The sequence below is a fragment of the Ambystoma mexicanum genome, chromosome 4p (genome assembly GCF_040938575.1).
Source record: "Ambystoma mexicanum isolate Mex_15411 chromosome 4p, UKY_AmexF1_1, whole genome shotgun sequence".
NCBI classification, from domain to species: domain Eukaryota; kingdom Metazoa; phylum Chordata; class Amphibia; order Caudata; family Ambystomatidae; genus Ambystoma; species Ambystoma mexicanum.
The window spans coordinates 897,465,727-897,484,637 of NC_090927.1; the positions used below are offsets into that span (position 1 = coordinate 897,465,727).

Consider the following 18,911-nt stretch of genomic DNA (forward strand, 5'->3'; position numbering starts at 1 on the left):
AATGCAGAAGGGACCTTCAGCATGAAGGAATGGTTTGTACGCAGAACCACTTTAGACAGATGAAACCTCAAGTAGGGAGGTTTGCAGTAGAGGGCCAGCAGCTCACGCCCCCACCAGCAGTCTGGCTGAAGTAATGGCAACTAGGAATGCGGTCTTCCAGGAGAGAAACTTCAAGGATGCTCTGTGTAGAGACTATTAAAGGAGGGCCCATTAGCTTCCAGAGGACCGCATTAATTTCCCAAGCTGGAGCAGGGGCTCAAACAGAGGGAAACACAGTGTTGGCTTTGATGGCTTTTAGGGTCTCCCAAGAGGTTGATGGCGTCAAAAGGCATATAAACAACCTGTGACTGGACTTCCAGCCGGATGTTGGTGGCCTTCAAATAACACTGTCCCATTACCCATCGGGCGGAATCCCATATCTGCGATGTCCACGGCAACGGAGGTGGCATGATCTAATGCTGCTTCCCCTTCACGTAGCCCACTAAGCACTTCATCCCACTTGTCATTTAGAGGAAAATCTACTATGGCTATAGTTTGAACAAGAGTTCATAGTTGTAGCAGGAGAGACCTGCAAGCTGCCTTGATGATTACTGTGTCTTTAGCGATGACCGTTTTGCCAAAAGCCTCTAGCTGTTTGCCCTCGTCTGCAGACACCATAAAGGAAGGAATGGCAGAATGCTTGCAGGGAGCTGCAGACACAACTGACTCCGGGCAAGGTTGTGTGCACATGCACTTGGATGCCGAATATGGAAACTTTTATTTTTTCTCGAAGAGATCCTTTTTGAGAGGGCGCTAAAATGGGTTTCTAATTGCTAGGAGGCTGTCCTACCAAAGATCCTCCAGACCCGGAATGGCCACTTTTGATTTTCGGGCAGACTCCGGCCTTTGGTAAAGGAATCCCTGATTTATCTGCTTTTCAGGGAGAAGTTCAAAAAGCTTTCATCTCGTGACATGAGGGCATGAAAGGAGCCAATCTTGTCTGGAGCTTAATCACTTAAAGGTAAATCTGCTGGCTCACTGTCACCCGGCACTAGATCTTCGAAATAGTCTGTAGAGTGCGTGCCTGGACAACAATCTGTTGTATAGTCATTGGTGTCCATCTCTGTGAGGGCGACTGTGAGCAAAAGTGCAGGCCCTGGAAGAGATCCATGCGGGAGGTGGGTGGGGTTAACAGGACGGAAGTAACAGATTTGATCACTGACGAAGTTGCCCTGGTGGCTGATCGAGTCATCAACGGGGTGATGGTGAAAGAGGACTTTGTCGTCAACAAGGATTTAGGCTGACGATGAAGGCATAAATGAAGGAACTGTAGTCATGGATGAACGTCGCTTTTTTGAAGAGTGCTTGGGTGACAAAGGCATTCTCTGCAATGAAGTGGTCAACGCGGTGAAGAGGGAAGTGCACTCTAGGGGTCTGCTGTGCCTAGCAGAGGCAATACTACGGACAGAGGCTGAGTCAGAGGCCCCAAAAACCTTCCTCCAACCAGGCCAATAACCTGAGGTAGCAGTCCTTGGTGAGAATGACTGTGTCATGATCACTGCTTCCAAGGAGCCAGGATCAGTCCAACATCCTTGGAAGCAGGCCCCTAACCCTGATCCTAGGCACCAGCCGGTCCCCACAGGGACCTTTTGGACCTTGTCCTGGCGCCGGTGGCACCAGGCTCATCAGAAGCCTTGGTCCCGGCACTGGAAGCGCCGGGCTCATCATAGGTGTGAAGATGCTTGGGTGGACTTACCTGCGGCAGACCATGCTGCTGACTTGCCAGACTCTTAAAAGTCCTCGGTGAACTGGGACTACTTTTCTTACCTGGGTGGGGCAGCTCCACTCCACTGGAACTCTTCTAGAAGCAGGAACTCTTTTCTTACCTAGGCGGGGCCGTGTAAGGAGACGCCTCATCACTCCAAGGCTATTTAAACCACACCCGATTGATGAAACGTGCTTCGCGTTATTCTGCATCTGCAGCAGAACGCTCACCGAGTCTGCTCCAGCTTTTCTTCTTTGGATCCTGAACCTGCAAGAATTATACTCACCATTCCGGTACCCGAGCAACATCAGCACCTGCAAAAGATCAGAAACAACAGGTTAGCAGAACGAACTTTCACACGCAGTGTTTGCTTACCTGATCCATCGGCAGCGGCCGTGTCTCACGCTGCACCTTCGCCTGCAAAGACAAACAGCATTATTTTACTTACCGGCACGCCGTGCATTCCGGATTCTTCACCCTGCATCTGCACAAAGACAAACAGCATTATTTTACTTACCGGCACGCCGTGCATTCCGGATTCTTCACGCTGCATCTGCACAAAGATAAACAGCATTATTCTACTTACCGGCACGCTGTGCATTTCGTATTCTTCACGCTGCATCTTCACCTGCATAGACAACAGCAGGGTTACACTCACCGGCACGTGGCGATTTCCGGATTTCTTCTTTCTGCATCGTCGCCTGCAAAGACAAAGAAAGAGACAGTAAGAGCGCTTGCCATACTTACAGACTAAAGGTGTCCAGAAACTTACCGGTCGTGCAGACGACAGTACTCATCCTCTGAAGTCAAGAGGCTAACGTTTCACCAGTGAAGGAACTGGCAACGGCACCCTGCACTAGACGCAGATGGAGAGCCCAGCATTCACCTATCTAAGGTGAGCAAGTTGACCTGGGAGGGGGGTTCAACAGACAAGCTGGGAGGAGAGAGATAGGGACATTCAACAACCCAGACCTTTAATCCCCATATTATTTCACCTGCAGAAACCTCACCCTTCGAGTTCGACACACAGTGCGGAGAGGTTCGACCCCAGAAGCCAACCGAATCCTGCACATCACGTTTCGTGTTACGGACACCTTCCTGCCAAGACCCGCGCCTCCGTGGGAATCAGGTGAGCGTTACAGAGCGCGAAGCCCACCACTAAACTCCTACCCAGGCGCAATGGAAACTTCAGATACCGATCAACTAGCCCAGTTGCTTGGGGAATTAAGAGCAGAAGTACATGCAGCTCGCCAGGAAACAAGCTCCCTAAGAAGAGAACTGATAATTTCTAAGGAGCGAACAGAGGACCTTGCTAGGCAGTTGTTACAAACTCAGGCAGGACAGACACCTTTGCCCGTTCCAGGAGGGAGTTATCCTTCTGCATCAGCTTCAAACCCAGTGCAAATCAATCTGCCCGGTAATGTGCCGTTGGCTCCGCCCGAACGCTTTGCTGGTGATCCAAAGAAATTTGCAGTGTTCATCAACCAGTGCCGCCTGCATTTCTTGTGTCGACCAGCTGCATTCCCAACTGACCAGGCCAAGGTAGCTTTCGTGCTTTCTTATCTCAGTGGCAGTGCTGCAGATTGGTCGATCCCTTTAGTCACCCAGGATGATCCGGTTTTACACGATTTTCAAGCCTTCCAGTCCAGCATGGAGAAACTGTTCGCAAGACATGCACAAGGGCAGGCCTTGGACAATGAACTTCTCTCATTACGACAGGGTAACCAAGACCTCTTTGCTTATATAGCCTCTTTCAATAGACTCATAGTGGAAACACAATGGCCCAAGAACAAGAGAATAACGATTTTTTACAGAGGCCTGCGTGGAGAGCTCAAGGATGTGCTAGCGCAGGTTGTGAATCCTCCACAAGAATGTTCAGACTATATTGACTTGGTTGTCCAACTAGACCATAGACTACAGAACAGGAAGGCAGATCGTTCCAGATTTGATACCCGAGTGTTTTCCAAACCACAGACCTCGAATAAGGGAGCTGACACTGTGGAACCCATGCAAATAGGGGGCATGAGAGGACCTTTAACCCAGAAAGAGCGGGAAAGAAGAAGGCAGCTGCAATTATGCCTCTATTGCGGTAATTCAGGACACTTTCTACGGGACTGTCCCGTGAAACCAGCTAAGAAGACTGTAGGAGCCGCTGATACCTGTACCACAAGTTCTGAGCAGGGAAACGACCTCGCCCGACAAGAGTAGAGGTCCTCTTGCCGAGCGTTAAGATCTGTCCCGTGACCTCGCATTTCGTGATACCCATGGTCCTCATTAGTCCTGAACGTCCGGATCGTTTGCATGCAATTGAAGCTTACATCGACAGCGGAGCAATCGGTAACTATGTGGACCGTGAAATGGTATCAAGGATGAATCTACCCCTTGTCCCTAAGGCAGTAAAAGACGTCATCACTACTGTGGATGGCACGGAGATAGCCTCCGGACCAGTAACGCATGCCACCCAAGAAGTGACGCTGTTGAGTCATAATGGACACCGGGAGAGAATAGTGTTCGATGTAATCAAGGCCCCTCAGTTCCAGATCATTCTGGGAATCCCTTGGTTAGAGAAGCACAACCCTCAGATTGATTGGCGAGCAAAGACGGTTCAGTTTCCAGAGTGTTCTACCACTTGTTATCCTCGACCTGATGTTTCACTGGCGACAATCTCTTCTGAGGAGATTCTCAAATTGCCTCCCGAATACCAGGAGTTCCAAGACGTCTTCCAGAAGGATCAAGCTAACACCCTACCTCCTCATAGGTCTTACGACTGTCAAATAGATCTGATACCTGGAACAACCCCTCCTTGCAGCAGGATCTATGCCCTCACCGAGCCGGAGAACATTCACCTCAGACAGTACCTGGACCAATACCTAGCTAACGGGTTTATCCGTCCTTCAAAATCTCCAGCTTCATCGGCTTTGTTCTTCGTTCCGAAAAAGGAAGGAGACCTTAGGACTTGCATAGATTACCGCTCCCTGAATCAGATCACTGTTAAAAACAGATACCCTTTACCTTTGATCCCTGAACTCCTGGACCAAGTCAAAGATGCCTGTATATACACAAAGCTGGATCTCAGAGGAGCCTACCACTCGGTACAGATCAAAGAGGGCGATGAATGGAAAACGGCCTTCCGCACCAAGTACGGGCTATTCGAATATCAAGTGATGCCCTTTGGACTGTGTAATGCTCCTGCTGCTTTCCAATATTTTATGAACGATGTCCTCAGAGAACTCATTGACGTATGTGTAGTTGTCTACATTGACGACATCCTCGTCTATTCATCATCTGAAGAAGAACATCAGAGACATGTTAAAGAGGTTCTCGAGAGATTGCGTCAACATAGTCTTTTTGCTAAGCTTGAGAAATGCGTCTTCAACGCAACGGAAGTTGAGTTCCTGGGATTCATACTGTCACCTAACGAAGTCCATATGGATTCAAAGAAAGTTGATGCAATTATCAAGTGGCCATCACCAACCTCTGTAAAAGGAGTTCAAAGCATGTTAGGATTCGCTAACTTTTACCGCAGATTCATTGCTGAATTTTCCCGGATAGTCCAGCCCATCACCGCTCTGTTGAAAAAGAACAAACGTTTTGAGTGGTCTTCTGAAGCGGAACAAGCTTTTCAAGACTTAAAAGCTAAATTCATTTCTGCACCTGTTTTAAAACACCCTCGCCCAGAACTACCTTACATCATGGAAACGGATGCTTCTAGTCTTGCTATGGGTGCAGTGTTATCACAAAGAGATTCGGTCACAAACCAACTACATCCGGTTGCCTTTTGGTCCCGCAAGTTTTCGCCTCCTGAGATCAACTATTCAATTACAGACAAGGAACTTTTGGCCATCAAATCGGCCTTTAAAGCCTGGCGGCATTATCTTCTAGGAGCCAGACACACAGTCACCGTAATGACTGACCACCGCAATTTACAATACCTAAAGACAGCCAAAGCTCAGTCTTCCAGACAACTTCGTCGTGCTCTGTTTCTAGCAGAATTTGACTTTATAATTACTTATCGACCAGGCAGTAAGAACGGAAAAGCGGATGCCCTCTCCCGGATGGGAGTAGATGAACATTTGATCAATCCAGATCCAATACCCATAATCCCAGAACAAAGGATTTTGGTCAGCCCTCAATCTTTTGAAGACATCAAGACCACGGTGAAATCGCTCCTAACTCCGACCGATTTGCAGGACTGGCAATTAAAGGGAAAAGATTTCTCAGTAGATCAAGACCTACCATATTTCCGAGGACGATTGCACTTGCCCTGTGAGAAACTACAAAAACAAGTAATCTCCGATTATCATGATTCTCTAATGGAGGGGCAGCCTGGCATTACCAAAACCATGGAAAAGATTAAAAGACATTTCTGGTGGCCATCATGGAAAAGGGATATTAGAGACTTTGTAATCTCCTGCGGTGTGTGTGCCCAGAATAAAAGTCAAAAGCAAAGACCAGCCGGCCTATTACAGCCACTTGACATCCCTCCATGTCCATGGCATACCCTGTCCATGGATTTTATCACGGACTTACCTCCATGCTTGGGATATACTACCATCTTAGTAGTCGTGGATCTATTCTCGAAAATGGCTCACTTCATACCCTTGAAGGGTCTGCCTCCAGCCTCAGTATTGGCCCGGGAATTCTTGGCAAACATCGTTCGCTTACACGGTTTTCCTTCGGTTTTAGTCTCCGATAGGGGAAGTCAATTCATCTCCCACTTCTGGCGCAGTTGCTGTCGTCTAGCCCAAGTTGATGTAAGACTTTCGACCAGTCACCATCCCCAAACTGACGGACAAACCGAAAGGACAAACCAGACACTAGAACAATATCTACGCTGCATGCTCCAACAAACAGAAAACCCCAGGAAGGACATTCTTTGGATCGCTGAATACGCGTATAACAATTCGACTCATTCTGGAACCGGGAAGACTCCTTTTTTCTTGTTATATGGACACCATCCTAGAACCTCCAACCTGGATCCTCCCCAAGAAATTGAAGCACCTGCTGTGGATCACTTGCATTCGGAGATCACCTGTGCTTTTAAGGAAGCCACTGCCCATCTGCAAAGAGCTAAAGCTCAATTCAAAAAGGCAGCCGATCGGCAACGTAAAGAGGCCCCTCACTACGCTGTAGGAGATCAAGTCTGGTTATCCACTAAGCACCTGCCTTTAAAAGGACCCCGCACTTCCATCCCGAGATACCTGGGGCCCTACCTCATATCTGCCATAATTAATCCGGTGGCTGCCAAATTGGAATTACCTACGCATATGAAAATACATCCAGTATTCCATGTCTCCTTATTAAAACCAGTACAACCAGAAACCCGATTGACTGAACTCCCGGAACCAGTTTTGGTAGACGGAGAACTCGAATTTGAAGTGAAGAACATCCTAGACTCCAAAATTTCCAGGTCTAAATTATACTATCTGGTTGATTGGAAAGGATACGGTCCCCAGGAAAGGTCTTGGGAACCCTCAGAACACGTCCACGCACCTCGTCTGGTCAAGAGATTCCATCTGAATCACCCCGACAAGCCAAAGCCCCCGGAGAAGAGACACTTAGGAGGGGCCTTGAGGGGGGATACTGTCATGATCACTGCTTCCAAGGAGCCAGGATCAGTCCAACGTCCTTGGAAGCAGGCCCCTAACCCTGATCCTAGGCACCAGCCGGTCCCCACAGGGACCTTTTGGACCTTGTCCTGGCGCCGGTGGCACCAGGCTCATCAGAAGCCTTGGTCCCGGCACTGGAAGCGCCGGGCTCATCATAGGTGTGAAGATGCTTGGGTGGACTTACCTGAGGCAGACCATGCTGCTGACTTGCCAGACTCTTAAAAGTCCTCGGTGAACTGGGACTACTTTTCTTACCTGGGTGGGGCAGCTCCACTCCACTGGAACTCTTCTAGAAGCAGGAACTCTTTTCTTACCTAGGCGGGGCCGTGTAAGGAGACGCCTCATCACTCCAAGGCTATTTAAACCACACCCGATTGATGAAACGTGCTTCGCGTTATTCTGCATCTGCAGCAGAACGCTCACCGAGTCTGCTCCAGCTTTTCTTTGGATCCTGAACCTGCAAGAATTATACTCACCATTCCGGTACCCGAGCAACATCAGCACCTGCAAAAGATCAGAAACAACAGGTTAGCAGAACGAACTTTCACACGCAGTGTTTGCTTACCTGATCCATCGGCAGCGGCCGTGTCTCACGCTGCACCTTCGCCTGCAAAGACAAACAGCATTATTTTACTTACCGGCACGCCGTGCATTCCGGATTCTTCACCCTGCTTCTGCACAAAGACAAACAGCATTATTTTACTTACCGGCACGCCGTGCATTCCGGATTCTTCACGCTGCATCTTCACCTGCATAGACAACAGCAGGGTTACACTCACCGGCACGTGGCGATTTCCGGATTTCTTCTTTCTGCATCGTCGCCTGCAAAGACAAAGAAAGAGACAGTAAGAGCGCTTGCCATACTTACAGACTAAAGGTGTCCAGAAACTTACCGGTCGTGCAGACAACGACGGTACTCATCCTCTGAAGTCAAGAGGCTAACGTTTCACCAGTGAAGGAACTGGCAACGGCACCCTGCACTAGACGCAGATGGAGAGCCCAGCATTCACCTATCTAAGGTGAGCAAGTTGACCTGGGAGGGGGGTTCAACAGACAAGCTGGGAGGAGAGAGATAGGGACATTCAACAACCCAGACCTTTAATCCCCATATTATTTCACATGCAGAAACCTCACCCTTCGAGTTCGACACACAGTGCGGAGAGGTTCGACCCCAGAAGCCAACCGAATCCTGCACATCACGTTTCGTGTTACGGACACCTTCCTGCCAAGACCCGCGCCTCCGTGGGAATCAGGTGAGCGTTACAGACTGCCAGATTGTACAACTGGTCAAGTGGATTTGCTCGCCTATTGGGAACCGGCAGGCGATAGCCAGGCCCTCACAAAGGCTCCTGTCTGGACCTGTCCGGAGCCCCCCTCTATGGTGTTGACATTATAACCTGCGCACCCTGCTCTAGAAACAAAGGCGCCTCCACCCACTTACTCAGGGACTAAAAAAGGCAAGAAAACTGCTTCTACACCATTCCGGTAAGCACCCCGGCTCGCCCTGTCCTGGAATAATAAACTCTGACTGGTTGCTTGCTGTTTGCCCAACCTGCCTAGTAGCAGAACTATCTGTAACTGACCTATTATCTTGTGCACCGGTCACAAACTTGCACCTAGCCCAATTAATGATGCATGGTAGTGCCTTACTCGAAATTTGATGATTGTAATACTTGACCCATATAGATCCCAGCTATGCTGTATATAGCGCTCTGATGGAATTTATCACCCAGCTGTTAAACCTGCTTCCCGAGTTTATCTGCCACAATGTTCTTTCGTTGTATCATGATGTATGCATGCCTGATGTAGCCCCATAACCTGAGGCGTAGCTTTCCCAGTCTGTATACTTGCACCTATTGTATTCCAGATGTCTGCATGCCCCCAGTAACATGATGTGAGGCATGTCAGGGATAGCTCACACCTGCCGCCTTTACGCTGTATTCCTAATGCATATTCTTGTACCAACGATCTGTAAACAATCACTTACTGTAACTAGCGCCTAGATGCTTCAGGGCTTTGTGCACAGAAATAAATGCAAAAATAAATACATTTTAAAAAAAAAATAAGGCATGGTCCGGGTACAGAGAGTAAAGAAACTTTTCATGAAGATCTGCAACGTAAACGTTCTTAAGGTTACATATAGAACAGGCCCTGGATAGGCTTTTCTTCCTCGTGTGGGTCATCTCCATGCACTCCTTAAGGCCTCAGAAGGAAGATTGGAACTCCAGAATCAATGGAATGGGCAGAAATGTCACTGTTGTAGGCGAGAAGCAATGCAGCACCAAACCAGAAGATTTGATAAGAGAATTTTCAAGGACGCCCAACAGTAAAGTGCGGTAAAACATCTGAAGATGGCCACCAGGGGTGGCGCTAAGGGTACCCATCTAATTGGCTGTGGGCAGTATGACCCAAAATTATTAATAGAGCACAAAAGTGACAAGCAGTTAAAGAAATGTAAAGGTAAACTGCTTTAATGTTACTGAGGATTCCCAGCTGGATGATCGGGAACATTCATCCATGAAAGAACAAATGCAGGAGAAATCAGAACACATTCACAGCTTCAGCGAGGTTGATTCGAAAAACCTGTAAGGACAGGGAGAGAACAAATCCAGGAGAAACACAGAACGAAAGAAAGGGAGGTTAGGGGCAGGGGGTAGGGGGCGCTTGGAGACATTCATAAGGCACCCCGGGGTCACATTCAGATCCCGGTAATGGACAAAAAGAAGGGGAGAAAATGAGCAGAGAGAAAGGTAAAGAGTTGTAAGGGGTGCCACACGACATTCTCAGCTACCGAGAAATCACATTCCAGATTCTGATGGGAAGCAGATGGGGGCTGGGGGGAAATAAGGTGAGAGTCAGAACTGTGATGCACAACTGGCAAGGGGGTGGGACGAGTATGTTGCTCGAAAACACCAAGGCATTATATATTGGTAAATAAGTCTTGCAGAGGAAGGGTTGTAGGGAATGTAAAAGTAGTGCACAGAAAATGCACTAGCCCTTAGAGGTTCTGATGTGTGTCCAAGAGCCATGGAAAGAGTCCAAGCATAGTCTGCCGATAGGTACCTTTCTGGTCTCAGACAGGTTAACAAGGGAGTAAATTGGCAATTACCTATGCAATATCAGTCAATTTAGTAGTCATTTTGAAAACGGGATGGATGGTCAGGCAGGCCAGTGTGAACAGGCTTGATTGCGGACCAATCGTCATTGGTTGGGCTATACCGATGCCACAAATCAAATAGGGACAAGGCTATGGCTTGGCTGCTGTCTGGGCACTCGCCATTAATCCTGTCTTGTGCGTGCACTGGTATCCTGGGAGCCGCATGGGAAGTGCCCCACTGGGTATAGGTCACTTCACAGCCATCTTGAATTGGGAGCTCTCCTTCTGCAGCCAATATCACCACGCATACAAACGGCAGGTTCATTTGTGAAAACGTCCCCTAGGAAAAAGTCGCAAGGGAGGCGATTTTTGTCCCTGCATCCCGAAAAGCCTTGCCCCACATATACTAGGACAGGTATTATTGACTATTCTAACTCCAGTCCTACAATATTTGGGGACGTGCTCGATTTTTGTTGCCATACAAATTTGGAGCAATGTCATCCCGTGGTGACCTTTTCCCTAGTGACTATAACTGGATACCAAAAGGCATTGCTCTGCTGGTCACTAGTAAGTTCGGAGTGAAATGCCACCAAGAACTTGGAAGGGATCAGCCAGAACCCTCGGGTGTGGAAGCAGCAGTTCAGGTTTGTTGGATGGGCTACATCAAGGTTTTGGAGGAAAATGTGTGTTGCACTTTAGCCTGGGGAGCATGCAACAGGGGTAGACTTAGGGCTCTGCACTATCGGACTGCCCTTATAGGTATCCTGAGATGTGGGGTGCAGAAGGAGACTCCTTCACACTAAATAGGAACACTATCCTTTCTCTGAAGATGGCCATCCTCACATCACTATAAGTACTGGCACTGTTGGTAGTGCAAATGTACCAATGGACTGTGCACAAACAGAAAGACTGCTAGGGTCCTAACACTGTAGGAGTAGCATATTATAGAAGCATAGCATTGTCTACAAGGTGATACATTGTAATTTCTCTGATTTTGCCCCATCCATGTATTGTAGTTCAGCTCAATAGCAGAAAATCAACCATGCGAGTTCCAGCACATGCAATCTCCCACAGCCCACTGTTCAAGCATTTATTGTGATCTAGAATTATAACTTCAGATTTCATAGCAAGTTCCGACCAACCATCTAATTTACTATGGAACACAGAAGTGCATTGCTTAACATCCTCCACAGCACTGTTTAATGACAAACACAAAGTATGTCCCTGATAGCAGAGCCTTTGGCTTTGGTACTGAGACTTCCCAAGAGTTTACTCTACAGAACTTGAAGGATAGGCAATTTCATAGCTGAAATGTTGAGAGGATTCAAAGATAACAAAACATAGAAAGTGTGTAAGAACATTTTACAAAAGAAAATGCAAAAAATAATCAAGCCCCTGTCAGGTAAAGAAAACAAATTCATACAGTACAGTGAAAAAGAAAAAGGCTGCTCTTACCAAACATGGGTGACAGAAATTAGTACACAAAGCATCAGGCTGAAAAGAGGGAATACTACATGAATGGAGGTGGTGAATAGAAACATTAGATTCTCCCAAAAATATTCATACCTCGACTGACATGTGAGTACCCGTGGAACAAGGCTGACTAATACTCATTGCATAGATGCCTTTTCACAATTGAGACCATTTCTAATGTAAACATAATACAGCACATTATTTATGTATATGTACAATCACCCCCAACATTTGTCTTCACATGACCTGCCCTACACTTTACAAAATTATTGTGTGCATTATCGAAAATCTAAAGCATACTTTCAGGAAAAATGTGGATTATGAATATGCTCTTGCAAATGCTTAACACATTTTACACCTCTGTGGAACGTTTACAACATCAAAACAGCAATTTACATAGTTACAATGCTTTATCCGTTGTGCTTAGACCCATATCATAAGAACCCAAGTTATAATTTAGTGAACTGAATAAATTATGAAAGTGGTAAGAGAACTTATGATATGGACCAGTCAAATGGAGTGTTCCAGATAACAATACATATGTTTAAATTAAGTAATGGAAATTCAAGCTTTTATGTCACCACTATCGGCATGTGCTGTTGAGTACAAACAAGCATCCATTTTGGTAAACTGACAGGTTTGCAAGAAACTGTGGCACCGATAATTCAAAATATTTCATAATGTCTTACAGTTATTTTCTCTGCCAATTCAATTTTGCTAATATATATGCCCTTAACTTGATCCCAATATCAGTTTCAGCCAGCTAATTCTGCTGGTGTTTTGGGAATGACTCCCCTCCCTTTATTTAAATAACCCAGGGAGGAGATAAAAATACCCCCCACTCCCTGACCTGCCCAAAAAAAGATTCAGAATAATTTGAAATACTCAGAGAAAATGGCTACTGAGGAGGTACATCACTTGCACAGCTTACACTATTTACATGGTGGAGGCAGAGAAAATAGCTGCACGACTCGTAGAAATGTGTCCACCTACATTTTCCATTACACTAGCGCTAAATTACCCCTTCCCTAAATAAGTATATACAATAGTCCACAAAGCTAAATGATCACAACAAAGCTTTAATTTGTTATGTTATCAATGGGACACAAGTGAAGGCAAGGTTTAGGTTGAATCTGAGCCTAACACAAGATTTGCAAGACAAACAAATTAGAAAACAACAACCCCAATGTTACTTCACGTGAAAAACGGATTTGGCTACCACCATTTGTCTCTATATGGTAGAAAATGGTAAACATGAAGCAAACTAAAGTCACAGACTTCCATTGACACATTTCAACCATAAGCAAAAGCCAATGTTCTGAAAGCAAAATACTGACCCAATGCAATTAAATAAATACAAAATGACTATAAACAAGTGTTTGTGTTGCTTGGGTGATGTAAAGAAATGTGACTTTCAGAATCTATTACCTGATTTCAATTTACACTTCTGATATTTTATTACTTCAAATACAAATAATTAAAAAATCAGTGTTGACAATGGAGGGAATGATTACATGAATGTCATTTTACAGTACATATTCATTTGCCTTCTATTCAATGATGATAGTGACAGAAAAATGATACACAGCATGCATACACACCAAATGTACAAGAGACCCATTTTGTTCATAGTATCAATGATGCATGTGAGATAACTGTGTCAAAGTGACAATTACTGGAAATCTTTTGAGCAAGCACTTTTCCTGAAGCATAACATAGCTTCACACCTGAAGGGCATGTAAAAGTTAATTCCAGGTCTGAAGAACAGTAAAACATAATATCAAAGTATACAGAATATCTTTTATGCAGTTGGATGTTTTCAGACAAATGTACAAGTATTTAAACAACTGCAAAATATAATTTGACTAACATGATACTAGACCAAAATGGCCCTAAAAAACAAACTAGTTTTCATTGTTTGTACAGAGCTAACCCTTCCAGCTCCTTGCCAAAAAAAGGCCCTTTCCTATTCAGCACAAGTATTGTAACACAAGCTGTTGTAAGGCTGGCCAGCTGGCCTTCACGCACTGATCCTGATCGTGATGAACCCAGCAAGGCGATCCAGACACTGCTTACCCCACGCAATTCAATGAGTTGCCAGAACTCTATGTCCATCGTTGAAAAGGGGGAAGATACATTGTACAATGAATGCTACAAGCAATGGACATCCAGGGCACAATGAGATCCTGCCATACCCACAGGTCACCAAAGGAGGACAAAGAAAGTTTTCCCCCTGCATTATTTTTTCCTCTCAAAAATCTGAGGTGAGTCATGAGGTGCCTTGTCGTTTTTGCTGCTGACTTCGGATAACCTCCAACTGTTTTTTGCACTGTTGATAGTACGTAGATAAGCTTTTGTTTTCATCCAAAAGTTTTTTATGCTCTTGCACTAGACGTGAAGTGTTTTGCTGATCTTTTTCATCCTGGTCCAGTTCTGCTACGAGTTCCTGCCTAAAAATACAATAACGCCTTGAATAAGTTACATGTGGTGAAAACTTTAAAAATGTCCTTAATCTAAATCCAGCACTTATTAAACATATGATATGATATGGCATTTATAACCTGCCTATACACATGTGTTTGAAGGCATGACAAGGCAAAGGAGGGGGAACAGAGGGAGGACAGAGACAACGATCTTACCAGACCAAGTGACATTGAGATCACACAAGTACATGGGAGGGGGCAGGGGGAGCAGCGCTGTACATGGGATCAAACAATAACAAGAACTGCGTCCAGCAGGTGGCAGGTGCAAGGGTAAATGCAGACAGCAGGTGTCCAAAAGTGCAGGTAGGGGGTACTGTAGGGTTACAGATACAGACCCAAGTGCAAGGGTTGTCGGGAGGCAGTGCGGGTGCGCAACTGTGCAGGCAGGGTCCTGGGCCCGAAATCAGAGGTTAGCCAGGTGACCAGTGCAGTATCAGACAGCAAATCATCAGGGGAGAGGAACAAACTCTTACCCATACTACTCCCCATCCTGAACAATATCGACTCAGAGGCTGATCCCACAGTCTCAGTGGATATCTACAACCAGGCTATACTTAAAGCACTGAACACCATTGCCCCCCTAAAATTGCGGAAACCTAAACCACAGCGTCACCTTAACACTTGGTTCACGCCGCAGCTAAGAGAATTACGCAAAGCTAAGAGAACCGCAGAGTCACATTGGAAAAAACATCCCACAGCATCCAATAAGACTGAGCTAACCCTAGCCTCCTCTAGTTACAAAGAAGCCATCTTTATTGCTAAAAAGGACACATATAACAAAAGGATTACACAAGCGGAATCCAACACAAAGGAACTCTAAGATTTTGAAAGAACTAGAATCCCCATTGCCCCCATAGACAAATGTGTTACAGATGCACTATGTGGTAGTAATATTCAGAAGGCTTTATTAGATAAAATAGCTTGCCTACAATCTAAAATCAACGCAAAAAAATCCCTGCTACTTGCTGACCCGGACTACAAACAATTACCTAACAAATCACCTACCTTTAAGTCGACTTGTAAACCTTTCAGCTTCTCACCCCTCTCAATCTGGGAAGTAGAAAACATCATCAGGAAACTTAAACCTTCAAATTGCCAAGGTGATGCCTGCCCTGCCCCGATCATCAAAGCTGCTGTGCACGACCTGGCACCATTCATAACCAACCTCATCAATGCCTCCTTCAAAACTGGAGTAGTGCCCGATAACCTAAAAGATGCGTGGGTCATCCCACTCCTTAAAAAACCTACTCTTGATCCAGCCAACCCGTCTAACTATAGACCGATAACAACTGTACCTTTCTTATTAAAAATACTGGATAGAGCAGCCTATTTACAAATACAGGCCTACTTAGAATCAAACAACCTCCTAGGACTTAGGCAGTCAGGTTTCCGACCGAGACACGGTACGGAAACTGCATTAATAGATCTCACGACCCAGATCCAAATCCTGAAAGACAATGGTAAACTTGCCCTCCTCTTATTGCTTGATCTGTCAGCAGCTTTTGACCTGGTCAACCATCAAACACTCTGTCACCACTTGAAAACTGCAGCACACTTCTCAGACGCAGCCACGGCCTGGATCAGTTCCTTCTTGGCGAACAGAACCATGAGGGTCTTCTCTCCCACTGATTCTGCTAAACCTTCACCAGTACCCTGTGGAGCCTATAATATATTCACAAAGCCCCTCTTTGATATTCTTGACTATCTGGGTGTCACGTATACCAATTACGCGGACGACACCCAGATACTCATTCCTATCTCGGGGAACTATGAAACAGACAACAAAACCCTTAATGAAATCTACTCAGTAATTCAAGCATGGATGGCACATCATGGACTCTGTCTCAATGACGAAAAAACCGAGTTGATCATTCTTGGCACTCACGCCAAACTCAAAAATCTCAATCCCGCATTTAAATCCTTCACCATAGATGGCAATCTCATCTCCGTGTCAAATAACACCAAAACCTTTGGGGTTTACATCGATGCCACCTTATCCTTCTCCAAACAAACTAATGCAGTAGCATCATCAGCCACTTACACCTGCAAGCTGATCACTGCATGTAGGCCGTTCATCTCCTCACCCAACTGCATTACTCTTGCTAGTGCATTAGTCCTATCCAAGATAGACTATTGTAATGCTCTTTACTTAGGCACTAGCTACAAAAATATCAACAAACTGCAAGTAATTCAAAATAATGCCATCAGAGCTGCCCTCAACATCCCCAAAAAGATGCACATCTCGGAGACCAGACGCAAACTACGTTGGCTTCCAGTCAAGCACAGAATATCCCTTAAAACTCTGGCCCTTACACATAAAGCCAGGGCCAACCTTGCACCAGCCTACCTCACCAACCAACTTACACCTCACACTTCTTCAAGACCTCTTAGAGCAGCACAAGCTAACACCATGTCCATACCGAGATTTAAACTTCATAACTCGGGTGGTGCTAGCTTCCCTGTACAAGCCTCCAAATTATGGAACACAATACCTGCGCCTTTGCAAGCAGAACCTTCATTTAACCTATTTAAACATAACAAGAAGTGTTGGCTTCACAACATGGACTCTATGACAGCCTAACTGCCTGATCCCAGCATGATCGACTGTCACTGGCACACTTTTGTAATTAATGTACTTATACTAGACTATGTATATATGCATTTGCATGACTAAGTTTGTACCCACCTGTAACTGCAATGTAACGTAACCCTTATTGACTGCTTTCAATTGCAACTGTAACCAGATCTAACTTATGCGCCCGTATGCCCCTGGGCCTGGCTGAGCTTTATAAATAAAATAAATACAAATACAAGAGAGAAGGCAGAAGCAAAGAGGAAGGTCTTGAGGTGCTTCCAGAATCGGAGATGGTTCTCCACAAGTTTGAGAGGCAGGGAGGCTGTTCCAGAGGGAGGCCCCACACCAAGAAAGAGATCTACCACCAACTTGTTGCTTGGAGAAGCGACTGAACCTGAGGGAGTTGGAGGAGCAAAGAGCTTGAGTAGGAAGGTATTTACGAAGGGAGAGTTGGAGGTATTGAGGACCCAGGCTCCAGAAGGCCTTGTGGACAATGCAGAGAGTCTTGAAATTAATCCTTGCAGCCACTGGAAGCCAATGCAGAGATTTCAGTGCTGGAGGGATACAATCCCTGGGCTTGAGGCCAAGGACAGGTCTTGCAGTCATGTTCTGAATGAGTTGCAGAGGGCGGAGAGTAGAAACAGGCAGATTTAGAAAGAGGCTATTGCAGTAGTCCAGCCTAGAGAGAATCAGAGCTCTAGAGACCGTGAACTTCTGGGGGAAGGAGAGGAAAGGAAGAATACCTCCGAGGAAGTGCAGTTGGTAGTTTGACTTCTTAGAGACGTCAGAGATTTGAAAAGAAAAGGAGTGTGTGGAGTCAAAGATGACACTGAGGTTCTTAGCCTCACAGGTGGGAGCAGGAAGAGGCCAAGGGAGGCCGGCCAGAGAGTGACAGGAAAGGAGGGTGCAGGTGTGCCGATGAGAGAATCTCTGTTTTATACTAAATTAAGCATTTATCAAATAAAAATACATATGCAACCCCTCTATCCCTGCTCTAGATTGACTATATTGAGGGTGAAGATTAAACATAACATTTGTTCATAAAGCAACCCAGGTAATTTACAAAGAACTATTTGTCTGCATTTCCTTGGTCGAGGATGTATAGCAGGAAGAGATTCACATTCAAGTTTAAAAAAAAAAAATCCTTTTAAGTTTTGAAGTCATGCATGACACCGAACCTGGTAGTTTGCGAGCTTCACATTTTACCAGTGGATTATTTTTGAAGCTGTTATTATCTAGACACTACCTTAAATTTGTTTTGGTAGCAGCTGTTCATTAATGCCTTAGGATCGTCCTGTAACTCTACCTGAAACAAGTAGTTTAGAAAAAGGGGGGGGGCATAACCCCTGGTACTGCTTCCCCCGCCTTTCTGAAATTCAGTAAACAAGTGCATAGACACTATTCTGCACTTGGCTATTACATCTCAAGAGGCCGTAACCCTTCTGGTGTGGGCAGATGACTAGCAGGCTGTCGTCTTGCCAGATATAAAAAAGGCCCTATTCTAACATAACTGGTAAAAGTGTCTGACCCCATCAAAAATAACTCACATGGGCCAGCAGTATTCCATTTTAATTCCCCAACATCACATTACATCCAACTACAAATGCATATTTAGATTTCTCATTTTCCACAAATATTCTATCTATTAACTGACTAAAGATACACGCGTAAAGATAATGTGACCCTAGCGTAATGTTTATCTCACACAGACTGTTCAATTTTACCGCCCCAATCCAGAAAATTATTTTTTGACATGTCAAAAAATACTCCACTTCCTCCTAAATTACCCTCACCCATATCATATTGGGTCTAAGCTGAGGTGCAGTAATATTTTACACTTCCTATTCCCACACTGGCTAGCGCGTCATGCCTATTTACATTCACCGTTCCCTCAGGGTGAAAATGGATCTTGTAACCAAAAACATAACCT

At 45.6% G+C, this 18,911-nt stretch overlaps 1 protein-coding gene across 14 annotated transcripts in view; it reads right to left on the reverse strand.

The window, feature by feature from the left end:
* Window positions 1-12,982: 12,982 nt before the first annotated feature.
* Window positions 12,983-18,911, reverse strand: part of MAP3K7 (mitogen-activated protein kinase kinase kinase 7) — a 1,005,666-nt gene continuing 999,737 nt past the window's right edge. For 9 of the 14 annotated variants that reach the window (XM_069606471.1, XM_069606465.1, XM_069606460.1 and 6 more), the window contains one exon: window positions 12,983-14,373. In XM_069606471.1, the coding sequence (XP_069462572.1) occupies window positions 14,193-14,373 (181 nt within the window). In that variant the 3' untranslated portion in view covers window positions 12,983-14,192. Of the gene's footprint in view, window positions 14,374-15,411; window positions 15,457-18,911 lie in introns of all 14 variants that reach the window. The other 5 variants (XM_069606472.1, XM_069606468.1, XM_069606463.1 and 2 more) reach the window with 3 other exon arrangements.